We start from the raw sequence: 18,135 nt of genomic DNA on the forward strand, positions 1-18,135 counted from the left end.
AAGCCCTGACTTCTGTTCTTAGGTACATTAATTAGGAAAACAGCAACTCCTTAACAACCCCCTTCCCATAAAATTCTATCAAAGTCAAACTCTGCTACATAATAAAGCAAATTTCCTGAGTTATAACCAGCGTGCACCCTAGAGCAAGGGTTCTTCTCCTAGATTTACTCTGACAATGTATTGCCAAGCATGGGGCATTCCATGTTTTTCCGTTTGCAGATTTGTTGTGGTTGTTAGGGCAGAAAGTGAAGAAGAACTAAAGAGCCTCTTGATGAAAGTGAAAGAGGAGAGTGAAAAAGTTGGCTTAAAGCTCAACATTCAGAAAACTAAGATCATAGCATCCGATCCCATCACTTATTTCAGAGCAAACAGATGGGGAAACAGTGGCTGACTTTATTTTTCTGGGCTCCAAAATCACTGCAGATGGTGATTGCAGCCATGAAATTAAAAGACACTTACTCCTGGAAGGAAAGTTATGACCAACCTGCTGCTGCTGCTGCTGCTGCTAAGTCACTTCAATCGTGTCCGACTCTGTGCGACCCCATAGATGGCAGCCCACAAGGCTCCCCCGTCCCTGGGATTCTCCAGGCAAGAGCACTGGAGTGGGTTGCCATTTCCTTCTCCAATACATGAAAGTGAAAAGTGAAAGTGAAGTCGCTCAGTCGTGTCCAACTCTTAGCGACCCCATGGATTGCAGTCTACCAGGCTCCTCCGCCCATGGGATTTTCCAGGCAAGAGCACTGGAGTAGGGTGCCATTGCCTTCTCCCTATGACCAACCTAGATAGCATATTAAAAAGCAGAGACATTACTTTGTCAACAAAGGTTCGTTTAGTCAAGGCTATGGTTTTTCCAGTAGTCATGTATGGATGTGAGAGTTGGACTATAAAGAAAGCTGAGCAGCGAAGAATTGATGCTTTTGAACTGTGGTGTTGGAGAAGACTCTTGAGAGTCCCTTGGACTGCAAGGAGATCCAACCAGTCCATCCTAAAGGAGATCAGTCCTGGGTGTTCACTAGTAGGACTGATGTTGAAGCTGAAACTCCAGTACTTTGGCCACCTGATGCTAAGAGCTGACTCATTTGAAAAGACCCTGATGCTGGGAAAGATTGAGAGCAGGAGAAGGGGAGGACAAGATAGATAAGGACGTGTTTTTCCTTGGATAAGGACGACAGGAGAGGATAAGATGGTTGGATGGAATCACCGACTCAATGGACATGGGTTTGGGTGGACTTCGGGAGTTGGTGATGGACAGGGAGGCCTGGCGTGCTGCAATTCATGGGGTAGCAAAGAGTAGGACACGACTGAGGACTGAGCGACTGAACTGTGGTTGTTAACTATTTTGGCCCCGCCAGCGTCAAAAGTGAAAAAGTGAGTGTTAGTCGCTCAGTCTTCTCCGACTTTGCGACCCTATGAACTGTAGCCCGTCAGGCTCCTCTGTCCGTGGAATTCTCCAGGCAAGAATACTGGAGAGTGTTGCCATTTCCTTCTCCAGGGGACCTTCCCCACCCAGGGATCAAACCCGGGTCTCTGGCGGGTGAGATCCTATTTCTCCCACCAGGAATCGAACCTTCCTCGGTGAGTGGAAGCGTTGAGGGACGTTCAGCGAATTTCCTGATTATGGTTTTAACAGTTGTTTTCCCACAGATGTCTGCAATTAGGTACTGCTATTTTTAACGCCGCGGAGATACTGCATCCTCTACTCAAAAAGACTTTCTGCTCTTCCACTTTAAAAACAAAAACAAAAACAAAAACGCAACCCGGACAAGTCCCTGGCAGATCCAGCTTACTCGCCAAGCACACCCACCTCGCCGGGTTTGTGCCTGATTGGCTGGTGCCTGGATAGCTTGTCCTTCGGCGGTCAGCTGAGGATGATTGGCTGCTGGAGACCCACCCCCTCGCCGATTGGGTGGAGGCAGCAAAGCCGGGGATTGGTGGAGCTCGCAGGGCTGGCTCTCAGCTGCCTGGGCTTCAGCTCCAGGGGCAAGGCAGAAATGGCGACTGCGGCTTGGTTACTGGGTCGGCGCGTGGCGAGCTGGAGGATGCGACCGCCGCTGCAGTCTCTTGCTGGCCTGATTACCCAGCGGACCAACTCGCTGTTGCCTGTGGACGATGCAGTCAATGGGCTGAACGAGGAGCAGAAGCAGGTAGGGAGGCTCACCCTCCTGCCTCTTATCGGTGGTCTGTGGTCACCCGGGCGCTTTTCTGCCTGGCGCTCACACAGTAGCAATGAATGATCTGAGGACTCTGAGCTCGCCAGCGCAGGGGCGGCCGCGGGCCCGAGCATCCCGTTGTGGAGGCATCAAGGCCTGGTTACGGAAGTTAGGCGAGGAGTCGAGGACAGAAAATCTCCTGGGAGACAGGAGTCGGGGGAGCATGAGGGGATGTTTTGGTGAATCGGCAGAGGATTACCCTCGTTTGCCAAGAGGGCCCTCAATCTCTCTGAAGTCCTCTTACACCTCAATACTGTCTAAGGCTGTGGTTCTCAAACCTGGTTAATCATCACCATTAAATCTTTTTCAAATACACAACTTGGGGTTGAGGGTGGAGTTGAAATGCACAAGGGAGTTTGGCTATTTCTTCAACCTATGGGGTCAAAGCACAAAGCTGAAAAAAACTTTAAAGAGGTTGTTACAAATGAAGCGGAACCGGAGTTATTCCTGGCGGAAGGAGACTGTTCACTTGGACACTGGCTTGAATTTCCGAGAAATGTGGTTCTCCTGTGGGCCTAAGCTTGCTGAAAACTCCAAAAATCCAGTTGCAGTAGGCAGCAGACCGAGCTTTGTATCCTCTCAGGCAGGAAATGCTCAGTTCCAGTTCTCAAGATTTCCTGCCAGAAGGAGTTTCTAATTTCTTTTGTTCTTGTTATCCCTGTCCTTCAATATCTCCTAGAGCTTGCTCAAACTTGTATCCATTGAGTCGGTGATGCCATCCAACCATCTCATCCTCTGTCATCCCCTTCTCCCGCCTTCAATCTTTCCCAGCATCAGGGTCTTTTCTAATGAGTCAGTTCCTTGCATCAGGTGGCCAGAGTATTGGAGCTTCAGCTTCAGCATCAGTCCTTCCAATGAACATATGCTATCTAGGTTTGTCATAGCTTTCCTTCCAAGGAACAAGCTCTACTCTCTTTTTGAATTATTCCTTTTAGTCAAAAGTTAATGCGCAAAAAAAACCCCAAAAAACCTGACACGTGCCATGAACTGAAGGGAGCGTGTCTGGAGCACAGTGAATGGGAGATGAGAAGGGTACTGGGGAAGGCTAGAAGAGCTGCAGGGCTTACCTCACAGGGCCTTCTGGTCCTGGATAAGGAGTTTGTCTTTTTTTTTAACAATTAAAAATTGAAGTATAGTTAATTTACAACGTTGTGCTAGTTTCAGGTGTACGGCAAAGTGATTCAGTTATACATGTATAGGGAGTTTGTCTTTTAAAGACAATGGAAGCCCATGGAATGATATCCGTAGGGGAGTGACATTTAAAAAATAATCTTTAAAAAGAGAGGTGAGGATCACCTCTAAGGAAGCATAAACTAGTGGGTCCTCTCAGTTTGATGCTGTTTGGTGAGGCTATTTGTGTCCTGTTTCCCTGAAAGTGTCCTCAGTAGTGGAGACACTGTCCCCAGCGGCAATTATGTACTGTTTTGGCAACATCCATCCACCTCTCTCCTTCTAGCTTCGTCAGACCGTGGCTAAATTCCTTCAGGAGCATCTAGCCCCCCAGGCCCAGGAGATCGACCAAAGTAATGAGTTCAAGAACCTGCGAGTAAGTCGTGAGGCCCAGACTGAGAGGGACAGGGGTGGGGCAGTCTGGGAGCTGGACCAGGCTGGGCTGGGAATTGCACTGTTTCCTGGCAAGACTCACACAGTCTTCTGGTGAATAAAAGCCCCCTAAGAATGCAGCCCCTTTTTGGGAAGCCCTTGCATCTCATTGTTCCAGAGGTGCCTGGCACCTGTAACTGGTTGCCTTCTCACAACCCACTGTGCGTCTCTGTTGGCAGGAGTTTTGGAAGCAGCTGGGGAACCTAGGAGTCTTGGGCATCACAGCCCCTGGTGAGTGTGGTTTCTTTCCCAAAAGAGAGCTTTTTTTTTTTTGCATGCCCTTTAACACATTCCCCAAAGAAGAAGGAAAGGAGAGAAAAGATCTTACTCAAAGTAACCCAGAGTCTCCTCCTCCTTGGACCTGAGAAAGTACCCAATAAATCACCCAGACAAGAATGAGCTATTTCTTTAGGCGGTGATGTTAACAAGATAAAGGATTTAGGTCAGTGTGGTTCACTTGGGTCACCCAGACTCTTGAACTCTGCACACTTAAGAAGTTCCCCCAAATGATCTGGGGAGTTTAGAAAACTCCAGATTGAGCAGTGATCTTAACACCCCAGGCTTACTGCCTCCCCTAGTCCCTAAGTTCTGCCCTACCAGTAGTGTGAAGGCAGAACCACTCAGGGCAGTGTGTCCCTGTGGGGGATGCCTGTGTGTCCTCTGCCTACAGCTTGGCCCAAGAGCTCATTTGGAAGCAGACTGGGGGGTGGTTTGGGAGAGGGGCACCCATCTGAGCCTCCATGTGAGGTGGCCAGATGGTATATTTAATAGACTATCCCTCGGCCCGTCCAGAGTCCCCTGTAGGCCTTACTGCTTGTTTCCAGGAGATGAGGGCAAGGAGCTGGTGGGCTTTGTTTCAGATGTTAGCCTCTGGTGCAAAGGCCAGCCTGGCTTTCAGTACCCAGTAAAGAGATCAGCCTGCAGCTTCACCGGCCAAAACCTGGATGGCCCACCCTGCTCTGGCCTGTGTTCACTGGGCATTAGAGTAAAGGTGGACCACAAAATTCTCCTTACACCACCCCCCTCACCACTTGGAGCAGTTCTTGGGATTTTAAGCTGATTGTAGAAATTTTACATCATGAGTAATGATGTAACCACTTAAAAATTAATTTAGACTTATGCACTTCTTAAGCTCTCTGAGTAGTGGATGCTCAGGTCTTCTTGTCTTCATTAAGAGATCTGTCTGAAATATGGAATTCCCCGGTGATCCACAGGTTAGGACTCCACGCTTTTACTGCCAAGGGCCTGGGTTCAATCCCTGGTTGGGGAATTAAGATCCCCAAAACTGCATGGTGTGGCCAAATAAATAAATAAAATCATTTTTAAAAAGAGCTCTGTTTGGGATAAAGCAGGAGTTGCAATGACTGTTTTCTGAACCACACCTTAGTTGACCAAGTGAAAGTGAAAGTGAATTCGCTCAGTCCTGTCTGACTCTTTTCGACCCCATGGACTGTAGCCTAGCTGGCTCCTCCATCCGTCCATGGGATTTTCCAGGCAAGACTACTGGAGTGGGTTGCCATTTCCTTCTCCAGGGGATCTTCCCAGCCCAGGAATTGAACCTGGGTCTCCCTCATTGTAGGCAGACACTTTTACCATCTGAGCCACCAGGGAAGTCCTTAGTTGACCAGAGGCGGCAGAAAAAACTAAAACGAGTCCTGTGAGCTTGCAAGCAGGGTCCACAGCCATCCGCCTGTTGACTTTGCTAGAGGGAACTTGAAATAGGTGCTGTCACAGTATTCCTCTACAGCAGGTAAGACAGTGTCTTCATTTAACCTGGTCTGCCTTTTCCACTCCCCTGCACCCCCCACTCCCCACCCCCAGTTCAGTACGGTGGTTCTGGCCTGGGCTTCCTGGAAAACGTGCTGGTGATGGAGGAGATATCCCGAGTGTCTGGAGCAGTGGGGCTCAGTTATGGAGCCCACTCCAACCTCTGTATCAACCAAATTGTGCGGAATGGAAACGAGACCCAGAAGGAGAAGTACCTCCCCAAGGTGAGGAAATGGGGCTGGAGGAACACACCAGCATGAGGCTCCTCTCCCACTGGGGAGGGCTGGTCAGACTTGCTTCCTGTAGTGGGCTGCCCTGAATTTGCTAGGGCTAGGAAGGGGTCAGAGATTTGCTTTATGATACTTCAGTCAAAAAAATAATTAAACAGGGCCAGAACACCCAAGGCGTCACTGAATGTTTACTTGAGCACTTTAATAAACAGAAGCCTCAGACTAGCTTCCCTTGCAAAGGGAATGATGGGAAAAGGAGAAAGAACTTCAGCCTTGTGGATACAGAGCTTCTCTTCTAGGACTTTTCCTGTACCCGGATCTGAGAGGACTTGTAGGGGTGTGACATGACCAGGCAAGAAGTGGTCCCAGTGAGCCCCTACTGGGTACTTCAGGTCATAATGAGGCCCTTTGGGGTTTTTCTTGCAGCTGATAAGTGGTGAATACATTGGAGCCCTGGCCATGAGTGAGCCCAATGCTGGCTCTGATGTTGTCTCCATGAAGCTGAAAGCAGAAAAGAAAGGTGAGGCTGCTCTTGATTTGGGAGCTGGAATGGGCAGAGGGACAGACCTATGGGTTGATTGGAGGTGCCTCTGATGGGTTTCCAGAAGCATTTGCCAGCTGGACAGTTTCTTGTCAACAGAAGTGGTGGTGGACTGACTGGTTGAGACAGGCCCACACCGCTTGTACAAGTAGCCAACTTCCTCTTCTTCAGTTCAGTTCAGTTCAGTTGCTCAGTTATGTTTGACTCTTTGCAACCCTATGGACTGTAGGACGCCATGGTTCCCTGTTCATCACCAACTCCTGGAGCTTGCTTAAATTCATGTTCATCAAGTCGGTGATGCCATTCAACCATCTCATCCTCTGTTGTCCCCTTCTCTTCCTGCCTTTCCCAGCATCAGGGTCTTTCCCAATGAGTCAACTCTTCGCATCAGGTGGCCAAAGTATTAGAGTTTCAGCTTCAGCATCAGTCCTTCCAATGAATATTCAGGGCTGATTTCCTTTAGGATGGACTGGTTTGATCTCCTTGCTGTCCAAGGGACTCTCAAGAGTCTTCTCCTACACCACAGTTCAAAAGCATCAATTCTTTTGTGCTCAGCTTTCTTCATGGTCTAACTCTCACATCCATACATGACTGCTGGAAAAACCATAGCTTTGACTAGATGGACCTTTGTTAGCAAAGTAATGTCTCTGCTTTTTAATATGCTAAGTTGGTCATAGCTTTTCTTCCAAGGAGCAAGCGTCCCTTAATTTCATGGCTGCAGTCACCATTTGCAGTGGATTTTGGAGCCCCCCAAAATAAAGTCTCTCACTGTTTCCGTTTCCCCATCTATTTGCCATGAAGTGATGGGACCTGACGTCATGATCTTAGTTTTTTGAATGGTGAGTTTTAAGCCAACTTTTTCGCTCTCTTCTTTCACTCTCACCAAGAGGCTCTTTAGTTCTTTGCTTTCTGCCATAAGGGTGGTGTCATCTGCATACCTGAGGTTATTGATATTTCTCCCGGCAATCTCCTTAGGAGATCACTATGTCCTGAATGGCAACAAGTTCTGGATCACCAATGGTCCTGATGCAGATGTCCTTGTTGTCTATGCCAAGACTGATGTGACTGCTGTGCCAGCTTCTCGGGGCATCACAGCCTTCATTGTGGAGAAGGTGAATGTGGGGGAGTTATGGTGGGAGGCTGAGAATGGCACCAGAGATGACCTCCTTCAAGTGATCGTACAGACCATCAGTGTGGTGCGCTCTGCCAAGGCTCCCTCCTGGGATGGGGCTGGAGCAAGAGAGGAGGCTGAAGGGAGGGTAGCCGAAAAGTGGAGCCCGGGGAGGAGGGGTCAAATCCGAGGACAGTGGAACCGTCCACAGAGCCAGGTTGTCTGGACATCCTGGAAGATGAGGGCCATCAGGGTGTCGGGTGGACCTGGAGCAAGCCACCCACAGGGTGAGGGTGGGAGGATGCTGGTGGGGACCAGAGACTGCACCTTCCAAGAATTGTTAGTAGAGGCACAGGCCAGACGGCAGGAGTTAGAGTGAAAAGTTGGCAGTTTCAGTTGGCTTTTAGGAATGGGAGAGAACTGAACCATTTTTTTGGTAAAGAGAAAAACAAAATAGGAGAGAGAGAAAGTGAGATGTGTGAGAGCGAGTAAGCAAAGCACAATGGTGAACTGAGGGAGAGGAAGCAAGGCGGGGTCGGAGGAACCCCGACCTTGTTAGTTAGTGGAGGAACCAGCTGCTTAATGGTTCCTAAGGAGGAGGCCAGGGCCCCAGGGAGGGTGGGCAGGGGAGTGGACAGTGGGTGGGACACTCACCCAAGGATGAGTGTTGTAAAGGTTTCCAGTACCCTGTGTGGGGAGAGGGTGGAGATTGTCCTACAGGGACTGGAGGACACGGACGTGGCCGAGACGAGAACTCTCCTGGCTGAGCCGAGGTGTTTGCGTCTCCTAGAGGAAAGGGAAGTGCCCTCCTGGAGGGCATTGCTCCGCTGGGCACCTGCCTGACCGACCATTCTGCATCTGATGAGTGCAAAGCGCACAAGTGGTTGAGTTGACCCCAGGGGGAGCTCCATGAGGTGCAGGTCGCAGAGGGACAAGGAGGGCAAAGGAACTGAGTGGGCCGGGGCAGTGTCTTAGAAATGACTTCCCCAGAGGAAAGGAACCACAGCCAGGAAGAGTCAGGAGGGCCCCGGGGATCAGGTATTTAGCTGGGAAAAACACTGCTCCTGTGAGAACTGGGGGAAATGCAGCCAACGGCAGAGAGGCTGGGGTAAGGTGTTAGGGCTGGCTTCTCCAGGAATGGGGCAGTCACACACAGAGTAGGGGCCTGGTGAGTGGAACGCTGGTGTATCAGGCAAGGATGGGGACTGGATGGGAGGATGGATGCTTCCCAGGGGTCTTCCCTTTCCTTGGCCCCCTGGGGGGCTGCTCTGTAATTAGGACCTCCTTTTATTCCCATAAAGGGGATGCCGGGCTTCAGCACCTCCAAGAAGCTGGACAAGCTAGGGATGAGGGGCTCCAATACCTGTGAGCTGGTCTTCGAAGACTGCGAGGTTCCTGGTGAGTCTCTGAAAATGAGGGAGGCCCTGTCCTGACCCCGTCACACGCTAAGAAAGCCTGACTCTTGGTCAGAGAGCCTCACCAGTGTTAGCTCACCAACCACATGTGGCCAGACAGTAGGCCTGCCACTGTGCCCTGGCCCACTAGCCCAGAAGTGTGGGTCTCAGGCTGGACAGCTGTCCTTCCTGGCCAGAGCCCCTGCAGCTGCATGCCCGAATGTCGCTGCAGAGATGGGTGATGCTTCCTGTGTGGACACACACCGTGCCTGGGGCTGGCATTGCAGTCTCTGGGCTAGAAAAGTAAGCTCTGCCCTCCCCCACTCTCATCCTTTGGATTGCCTCATACGTACAGTTGCCTGTGGAGCCAGTGTGAGGTAATCATTAACGATGCTGAAAAGCTGTCTGAATAAATGGGTGGAACTGGACTCAGTGAAGGAAAGGCAGTTCAGTCTACGAGTATTTCTGCCCTGAAGTGAAAATGCTCCATGCTGTGGGAGAGCCAGCAGCCCCGTGATGCACTGAGGAGATGGAGGGCACAGACTTGATCAGTTAAGCTGGCTCTGTGCCTTAGCCAGAAACCATCCCTTCCCTGCTGCAATCCACCATCTGAGGTTATAAGGTGCATCTAGAGAAGGGTGATCGGTGCAGACTCTCCTCTGTCGGCAAGAAAAAACTCCACTAACGTTAAAGACGGGTCAGGGGTGTCAACCCTTTGCACTCAGCTTCTCACCCACAGCCCCCGAGGCCACCCGGTGTCCTTGCTTCCAGGGTGGGGATGTGCTCAGCAGTTTCCGTCACCAGCTCCAAAGGGCCCATCTCCTGGACAGCTTCGTCCATGGACCTCGCTAGGGAGGGAGGAGGGTTGTATTGACCAGAGCCATCTCACATAACCTGGCTTGTGAGAGAGCCCTGTTACTAAACCCAGCAGCTTTTCTAAAAATGAAGAGGCTGTGGACTGCCCGCTCCCCTCTGACCGGCACTTTTCCCCGTAGCTGCCAACATCCTGGGTCACCTAGGTAAGGGCGTCTATGTGCTGATGAGTGGGCTGGACCTGGAGCGGCTGGTGCTGGCCGGTGGGCCCCTTGGGTGAGTGCAAGGCTTGGGGGTGGGGGTGGGGGGGCTGTCACAGCTCTTTGGCAGGTGGCCCCACTGCAGCTTCCCCTTGGGGGCCCACGGGGGCCACCTCCCAGCTGCTACGCCTCCTCTCCCAGAGACAAAAAAGTTACCTTTCCTGTCACATTTGCTTTCTTCACACTGAAGACAAATATCATTAGGTGACAGACAAAACCCTGAGGAGCCATCCTGACTAGCTACTCAGAACTTGAAGCAGCAGGGTGCCTGGGTTACATCTCTTCAGGGTCCCACCACTCCACCTGGTCTCAGGGGAAGGGACACAAGTGCTGGGCCGTCAGTGCAGTGCCTGAGCAGGGGTGATGAGCGTCCTCAGGCTCCTTACTCCTGCCTCGGACGCCAGCTCCTTGTCTCCCCTGGCTGCCCCCACCTCAGGCCTTTCCACACTAGCATCCCCCCCGCACACACACAGCTGGCAGTGGGATAAGAGCGAAGCCCCTCCTCAGTGTTTCTCTCCTTCTCGCAGGATCATGCAGGCCGTCCTCGACCACACTATTCCCTACCTGCACATGAGGGAGGCCTTTGGCCAGAAGATTGGCCACTTCCAGGTGAGTGGCATGGTTTTGTGAAGATGTACTCATTCTCTGGTTTCAGGTTTTAACAAATGAGCAAATGGGGCATGTGCTGTGGGCATTTACTCTTCTTTGTCCAAAAATGAGCTTGAGGGACTTCCCTGAGCAAGCCTCAGCAAGATCCGGCAAGCCTTGAGATATGGCCAAAAAACAAACAAAAAATGCATTTGAATACTTGGGGCACTGGTTTCCTCAGCCTGCTACCTGGCTTTGGAAGCCGTCAGGCAGTCTGTCTCCTGTCACCTTCCTGCTTGTTTGAGGTGAATAACCTAGGAGGGTTGGAGGGTGAAGCCCAGTTGGTTGTGGGGAGGGAGTAACATTCCAAGGCATGCTTTCTGGTCTGTGAGTAGATGACCAGGTCTGCGATTCAGCGGCAGCTCTCTGGCCTGAACTCCAGGCCCGCTGCCGGGTCTGCCCTCCTAGGCAAGTCCCATCGCCTCTCTGTGCCTGAGGGCCCCCAGTCCTGGCTCTCAGGTTGCTACTGCGGACAAGGGAGCGATTCTGAGAGGAGCGTGTCTCCAGCACACTGACCTGTGGCCTACTTTTGGGCACAGTTGATGCAGGGGAAGATGGCAGATATGTACACCCGTCTCATGGCCTGTCGTCAGTACGTCTACAACGTTGCCAAGGCCTGTGATGAGGGCCACTGCACTACCAAGGTGAGGGCCGGCCCCAGGGGATGGCACACACCAGGGAAGGGGCGGGGTTGGGCCCCCTCCGCGCAGTCCCGGCTGACCCTGCTGACCCGGAGCCTCCGCCCGCAGGACTGTGCAGGGGTGATTCTTTACTCGGCCGAGTGTGCCACACAGGTAGCCCTGGACGGCATCCAGTGTTTGGGTGAGTGCCCCTCTCGCTCCCTATTCCCAGAGCCTGTGGCTGCCTCCGGGAAGAGGCTCCCCTCCACTCCTCACCCTGTGCTGTAGCTGACCTGTACTTTTAGTACAGTTACCGGGAGGACATGGAAAAGCAAATGGGAAACCACCAGAGACCACAAGTTGCTACTGTCTTCGGCAGTGCCCTCCTCTCATCTCCCCAGCCTGGTCCCGTCACTGGGAAATGGGGGAAAGGAGACACTTCAGAGGTAGAACAGCCTCAGTTCACTGCTGCACAGTGGTTAAGAGCGCAGGCTTGGGCCAGATGGCTGGGTTCAAATCCTGGCTCTACCACTGGCTGGCTTTGTGACTTGTGCAGCTCTGGGCCTGGCACCCAATAACTACTGTGCAGTTTCCTCCCGCCGCCTTCTCCATGTCTGCCAGTGGTTCCCCTGCCTCTGCCAGGCATCCTCAGCACTCTGAGTGGCCTTCCGGCCACCCCCCGACCCCCATCCACCCTCCCTCTCACCACCTTTTGCTGCTTCTCTTCAATCAGTCTCTCCTCCTGGCCCATTTCTAGATGTTTGATCTTGTTTGCTTCCCTTGCTTTGCCCACTGCCTATCACTTTTCCCACTGTCTTTCTTCTCTGCCCCATCCATGGCTGCAGGTGGCAATGGCTACATCAACGACTTTCCCATGGGCCGCTTCCTGAGAGATGCCAAGCTGTATGAGATCGGGGCTGGGACCAGCGAAGTGAGGCGGCTCGTCATCGGCAGAGCTTTCAATGCAGACTTCCACTAACCCCTAGACCCTTCACCCTGCTTCCCAGCACCTTGAGGCCTTTCTCTGGAAGGACAACTGCCACATCTCTCCTCCCAACAAGCCCCACCCACCGGCCCAGAAGTGTGCAGTGATTTAACATGGACTCCTCAGGAAACAGGCTAGCTTCTCTGGGGCTTTGGTGACTGTGCCCTTGCTCTGTAACTTCAGAGCCTGCTGCTCCCACTCCCAGGAGGGGCACCTTTTCCTCGGATGAGCCTGTGCCAGGGAACCCTCTGCTCAAGTACACCAGAAGTATTACCAAGTTCATTAATTTGAACTTGGTAGTCTCTTTTCTTTATGGGGAAAAATACCCACAAAACCCAGCCTTTGTTTCTGCCAGTTTCTGTGGGGCATTAGCTTTCATCAGTGTGTCAGTGCAGCCTCCTCCGTCCCTCATTTTTTAGAGCTGGAATTCCATCACTTGGGCAGAGCTCTAGGAACAGGCATTTCAGAACACCTGTGCCACCCAGAGTCCACAGTGGGCAGAGGTCTGCATGCTCGTGAAGGCCGGGCTCGATGCCTCCAGCACTACCCTGCCAGTGTCACTGTCCATTCCTGGCCATGTGACAGCCCCCAGCTGACTGGGCAGCAGGCCTGGGTTGGCTGGCTCGACTCCAGCCGAGGCTGCCTGCGCACATTTCTCTGGACACCCTATGGCTATTTGTTATCACTCCACAGTGGCTGCTGCCATTTTGTATTAAACATATCATGAAGCAAACCCATCTGCTTCTAAACTGGTGTTTTGGGAGAGAAGCAGTCTACTTGTTCCTGCCTTCTGTCTGGCTCCAGCCCTGTGTCCTTGGAGCGCAGCTGATCCAGGCCCTGCTTCCAGCCTGCTCACTGGTGATGGGAGACGCAGGGGTGGAATCAACCCACAGGATAGAGGAGTACTCAGTCCTCCTTTTCCAGATCTTGCAGTGATTTTTAAAGAAAGGAGGGAGCCCAGGGTGGAAAAAGTCTTGGAGCCAGAAGGAAACATAAATTGCCGGAAACCATCCCCATGTTTTTTTAAAAGGATCAAAACAATTTGGTTTTCCCCAAATCAGAACTGGAGCTAGAATCCAGATCAGCAGAAATAGGGGTTCTGAGAATGCCAGCGTGGAGCCCCACTGCATGGCTGCTTGGATGGAGCACAGTCAGGGTGTGACAGTTTTGGGTTGTCCCACTCCATCTGAGTTCCCTAAAAGAGACCTGGTTTTCTTGGTCCGCAGCCCAGCGGCGCCTGTTCTGACGTTTGGTCCTGGCCTGTAGCCAGGAGCTGTTCCCAGCCTGATGCTTGTGACAGGTGCTATCCGTTCCTTGCCAACCCCAGCCCAGTCCTATGCTGAGGGGCTTGTAGCCCTGTCCCTTCAGTTTCCCACCCTGCTCCCTACTGTGTTGGAGATGAATGTGGCTAAAATGGTGGTCTTGCTGGACTTAAAATGTAACTGGGGACTTCCATGGCAATCCAATGGTTAAGACTCTGTGCTTGCAATGCAGTAGGTGCAGGTTTGATCCCTGGTTGGAGAATTAAGATCCCACATGCTTTGGCACCAACTGAAATGTGTTCTGGAAAAAAAAATAAAAAAATAAAAAAAGATCCCACATGCTGCATGGTGCAGACAAAAAATAAATAATAATAAAGTTTTCAAAATAATAAAGTGTAGCTGGAAGCCCAAAAACATCAGAATGGGGTATTTCAGCCAGTCAGTGAGGATAATGTAGCTCTGCCTCCAGCGTGGGGAGAACAATGATTTTACAGATGCTATATGTGAAATAAAAATATTTAAAAGTAAAGCCAAAAAAGTGAAGTCTGAGTCGTGAACAATGGGAAAGCAGGGGCCACGGGGTTCTTGGAGTGTGGGGTTGATTACATGCATTGTGCAACTCTGCAGCACGAGCTGCCAGCACCGCTCCTTCCGGGGGGCTGCCTCCTTCCACTCCAGTTTTAGGCAGGTCACTATCAGCCCAGTTCCCCTGCTGACGACCATCCCGTTCTTTGTTTTCCTACTTGCCTGCCTGTCCTGACGGCAACAGAAGCTAAGGGAATGGTTTTCCAAGTGTGGTCTGGGCACACCCTTTATCAAAACTTGGCAACCCTGTGGGGAAAACACACACACACACACACACACACACACACACACACACACACAGGGATTCCTATATGGGCCCCAGACCTAATCACACCTCCAGGGATAATGAGGAGGTACAGGCAATCTTTTAGAACAGCTGAGCTGGGGCCTTGAGGACACGCCTCCAGCGGCCCGAGTCCCAAACTCATATAACCTGGTAACGACACTTCTTCCCCTATATAAATATTTCAACTCTCATTTTGCAATACTAACTCCTTGATCATGACAATCCGGTCCAAGACACAAAGTTGGCGCCGGGCCCGCTTCCGGAAGATGGGTGAGTTGCCCACCGTAGGCGAAAAAACCGTAGGTGAACCAGCCACGCCCAGACGTGGAGCCAAGGCTGGTGTCAGCCAAGCGTGGGGGACTGAGAAGGAGCGCCTCTTTTTGATTTGGGGACGGACGCCCAGTCCACGTCCGCCTGATGGAACCGAGACCCGGGACCCTCAGTCGAGAACCCCAGCCTAGGGCAGGTCCAGGGTCCAGAGGGTCCAGGGCCCTTCCTCTGCCAGACCGTCTCACCCGAGGCGTCGCGCGCACCGCGGAGCTCGGCTCTGGCTCTGGCTCTGGCTCGCGAGCTCGGGCTCGGGCGCGGCTCCGCCAGTCCTGCGTGGAGCTCTCCTGACCCCTGTCGGCCGCTCGCCACATCTGCAGGGTGCTTGCGACTGGCGGCTACCAAACTCGTATCTCAAGATGCATAGGGCTCAACAACAGCCGGCTATTCTCTATCTTATATCGCTTCATACAAGAAAGGCCACTTTTTATCAATTAAAAAAAAACATAAATTCAGAACAAAGGCCGGTTTGTGCGGGGGTGGGAGTTATTTGTTTTATGTGAATGGTTTTTGAACTATGTTAATTTAAAGAAACAAAAACTGCAAACCCTCCCCTCCATCCAGTTCCACGGTGAAACTCCTTTTGAATCTTTAAGAGCTTTCTGTTGGTAATTCACTTCATGCTTTTAAGCGATATGGCTACTTTACTGGTTTAATTGCAGATAGATCTTTAAAGTGCACACGTTTGATTTATAAGAAGTTCACTACATGACTCATGTCCACAGGCCAGCATGTGGGGCCCTAGGATCAGATGATTCAAAGCCCCATCCACATTTCTGGCTGTCCCTGCCTCTGCCCACACTAGTCCCAGAGGGGAGCCCTGTGTGACACACCTGGTCACTCTGGCAAGGATCTGTTCCTGAAAATGGCCTCTCCTGCACCCACCACCCACTCTCAGACACAGCTAGCCTGTCAGAATAGTTCTTTGATCCACAACAACCTGACAACTTGCCTGTCTTCTTCCAATCCATATACCTCAACCCTTCCTCTGTATTGAGCTAGGGTAACTATCAAGCCCCTCTAAAGCCTCCAGTGGCTCCCAGCACTTATAAGATCTAAAGTTTGCCAGGCAAATGTGACCCTGATCTGCCTTGGCCATCCCTTCCAGCTGCTCCTCTCCCATCCCTGCTGAGTACTTGTATTCTGGTTGGAAACAGTCCTCCTGAAACTGTTTCTTACCCTGTACCTTTGCTCCAGCTTATCCCTCTGCAGAGGATGTCCTAGCCCTTCATCTTGGTCTTGTTTCCTCATCCCTGAAAGCTTCAGTTCAGGAACTGCCTCCTTCAGGAAGGCCTCCCTTCTCCAACCTTTCCTAGTCCTCTGTCCCCATCTCACCCATCCTGAGTGGTGCCTCTTCCTGCTTCTCCTGGGCATCTCTACATCAGGGGCTTTCCCCACTGTCATAGTTATCTCGTCTGTGTCTGTTCCCATGCATTAGACTAAGAACTTAAGGGTCAGGGTTGTGATTGAACTGCCTTTTTATGTTCACTATCCAGCACAGTTTCTGGCACATAATAGGTGTTCAACAAACATTTACTGAAAGTGCAAATGAGAGGTCATGTGATACTAAGCTCACATTTTGCCTGTATTGATACCATAGTTATTTGTATATGTGATTACCTCTGTATACGGTACAGATCTTTGAGGTCAAAGACCATTTCTCACTTATCTGAACCCTCCTGACAGCACCCAGTACTCACAGTAAGTGCTCAGTGGCTATGTTCACGCTGAATGAGTGAAACAACAGGTGGGCCAGAGCCCTGGCCTAATCCCCAGAGTTGGCAGAGACAGCAGAGCCAGCCGGCCTCTCCTGGCCCTGCTTCCCCCAGGCCTTCCCACTCTGGAGTAGCAGGGCCCAGCTGCAGAGGGAAGGCCCTCACCTCCCATAGTCCTCTGACCCCCTCAGAAACAGAAAGGAACTGTGATAAGGGACCCCCGCCCCCTCTCTGCCAGCTGAAGACAAGCGTAGAGATTGGATGTGAAAAGAGGGCAGAGTCAGGGCACACACCATCCTTTTTTTTTTCCTTAAATAAAACATATAGTATTGAACATATACAGAAAAGTATATAACATGTATGTATGCAGTGTGAAAAACGACAACAAACTCCTTTGTACCCGGCACCCAGGCCAATGAAGAGAACATTCTAAGTATTTTAGGAGCCTGTGTGCCTCATGATTCTGAATTTAGTGACAGTCCTCTCCTCACTTTTATGATTTCCTGCCTCTGTGTGTTTCCCTTAATGGTATTATTTTGATTATCTGTTTAAGCTTTGTGCAATGGGACTCATACTAAATATATACTTCTGTCTTGCTTCTCTGGCTCATCATTGTGTAGTTTTTAAAGATTCATTCCCATTAATGAGTGGAGCTTTAATTTGGTCACTTTTGCCCTGTATCATATTCCATTGTGTGAAAATACTACAATTTAATTATCCATTCTTGTGTTGATGGACACTTGGGTGGGTTCCAGTTTGGGGCTATTCTAAAATATTCTGTATATGTCTCCCGGTTTATAAGTCTCCAGGTACATTCCCAGGAATGGGATTTCTATGTTGTAGGTATACATGATCACCTTTATTAGGTAATTCCAAATTGTTTTCCAAAGCTGTTGTATGCCTATATTTTTTACAGTGATGCCACCAGAAGTGACCCAAGGTAGAGGTGGCATACCAGCCCTGTGGCCAATACCATGAGCTTCTTCTCAGCAAAAGGAATAGTCAGATAACAAAAGAGTGTGCATCACTGCTTTCCTGCCCAGGCCTATAAGCCATAGTCAACAAACCTTTATGGACAAGCTGAGAACCATGCCCTGGACCAGCACTGAATTAGCACAGACCAGCCTCAGAGAGGGACAGTTTTATTTCCACTTACTCTGCCAGGCAGCCTGATACAGCTTTACCCTGGAAGACATGGAAGAGTACAGGCTAAACAGGTAAGTGGGAGTGGTCTTGGAGAGAGGAATGATATTCCCAGCCTAGGGATATCTCAGCACAGGCAATATCTTCCCTCTGCAGAGGATAGGGGCTCAATGGAGGAAGTACAGAGGGCTTCCCTCACCAGCAATAGACCGAGGGACGAAAGGAGAGAAAAGTAGGGCCATGCAGGGAGCCCCAGAGATAGGCCCATCTCCATCCAAACACACCCATGCCCTGTGCCCACTGGGCAAACACACATGCACACATACAGATGCTCACATGGCTGCACTCACCAAGAGACAGGCTGTTAGACATGCCACAGGAATGGAGGCAAGGAGCGTGAGCTGGCAGCTGCCCGAGGGAGATAAGCCCTGCAATGGAGGCCACCTGCCTGGCCTGCCTTGAGAGTCCCTGGGGTGCATCTGCCTGGGTTTCAGGAGGCAGCCTCTGCAAAGCTGAATATTTTCAGGGCAATCCAGGACCCATCCCAAATGCTGGTTCTATTTATGGGAACAGAGTAGCAAAGTTTCTGTCCATACCTGTGTACCTTGCCTGATGCTGCCATGTTGGGCAAGGTTG

The 18,135-nt window shown here is 51.1% G+C and overlaps 1 protein-coding gene across 3 annotated transcripts; it reads left to right on the forward strand.

Moving 5' to 3' along the window:
- Positions 1-1,935: 1,935 nt before the first annotated feature.
- Positions 1,936-13,972, forward strand: IVD (isovaleryl-CoA dehydrogenase). Of its 3 annotated transcripts, XM_027553529.1 has the most exons (12): positions 1,936-2,144; positions 3,667-3,756; positions 3,992-4,043; positions 5,634-5,803; positions 6,236-6,329; positions 7,326-7,462; positions 8,763-8,859; positions 9,851-9,944; positions 10,456-10,537; positions 11,116-11,220; positions 11,326-11,398; positions 12,042-13,972. In XM_027553529.1, the coding sequence occupies exons 1-12, from the start codon at positions 1,992-1,994 to the stop codon at positions 12,173-12,175; spliced, it is 1,281 nt and encodes a 426-aa protein (XP_027409330.1). In that variant the 5' UTR covers positions 1,936-1,991; the 3' UTR covers positions 12,176-13,972. The 3 variants fall into 3 exon arrangements, with proteins under 3 accessions (XP_027409330.1, XP_027409329.1, XP_027409331.1); XM_027553528.1 differs by having other exon boundaries at positions 11,116-11,398; XM_027553530.1 differs by having other exon boundaries at positions 1,952-2,144; positions 5,392-5,803; positions 11,116-11,398.
- The last annotated feature ends 4,163 nt before the right edge of the window (positions 13,973-18,135 follow it).

The sequence above is a fragment of the Bos indicus x Bos taurus genome, chromosome 10, assembly GCF_003369695.1.
Source record: "Bos indicus x Bos taurus breed Angus x Brahman F1 hybrid chromosome 10, Bos_hybrid_MaternalHap_v2.0, whole genome shotgun sequence".
Classification (NCBI taxonomy): Eukaryota; Metazoa; Chordata; class Mammalia; order Artiodactyla; family Bovidae; genus Bos; species Bos indicus x Bos taurus.

Excerpts from the sequence above, each read along its gene's own strand:
- IVD (XM_027553528.1), top strand. The coding sequence starts at position 1,992 with ATGGCGACTGCGGCTTGGTTACTGGGTCGGCGCGTGGCGAGCTGGAGG. Across the intron at positions 3,757-3,991 it reads ATGAGTTCAAGAACCTGCGA|GAGTTTTGGAAGCAGCTGGG; the intron begins GTAAGTCGTGAG and ends CTCTGTTGGCAG. Across the intron at positions 7,463-8,762 it reads CAGCCTTCATTGTGGAGAAG|GGGATGCCGGGCTTCAGCAC; the intron begins GTGAATGTGGGG and ends ATTCCCATAAAG.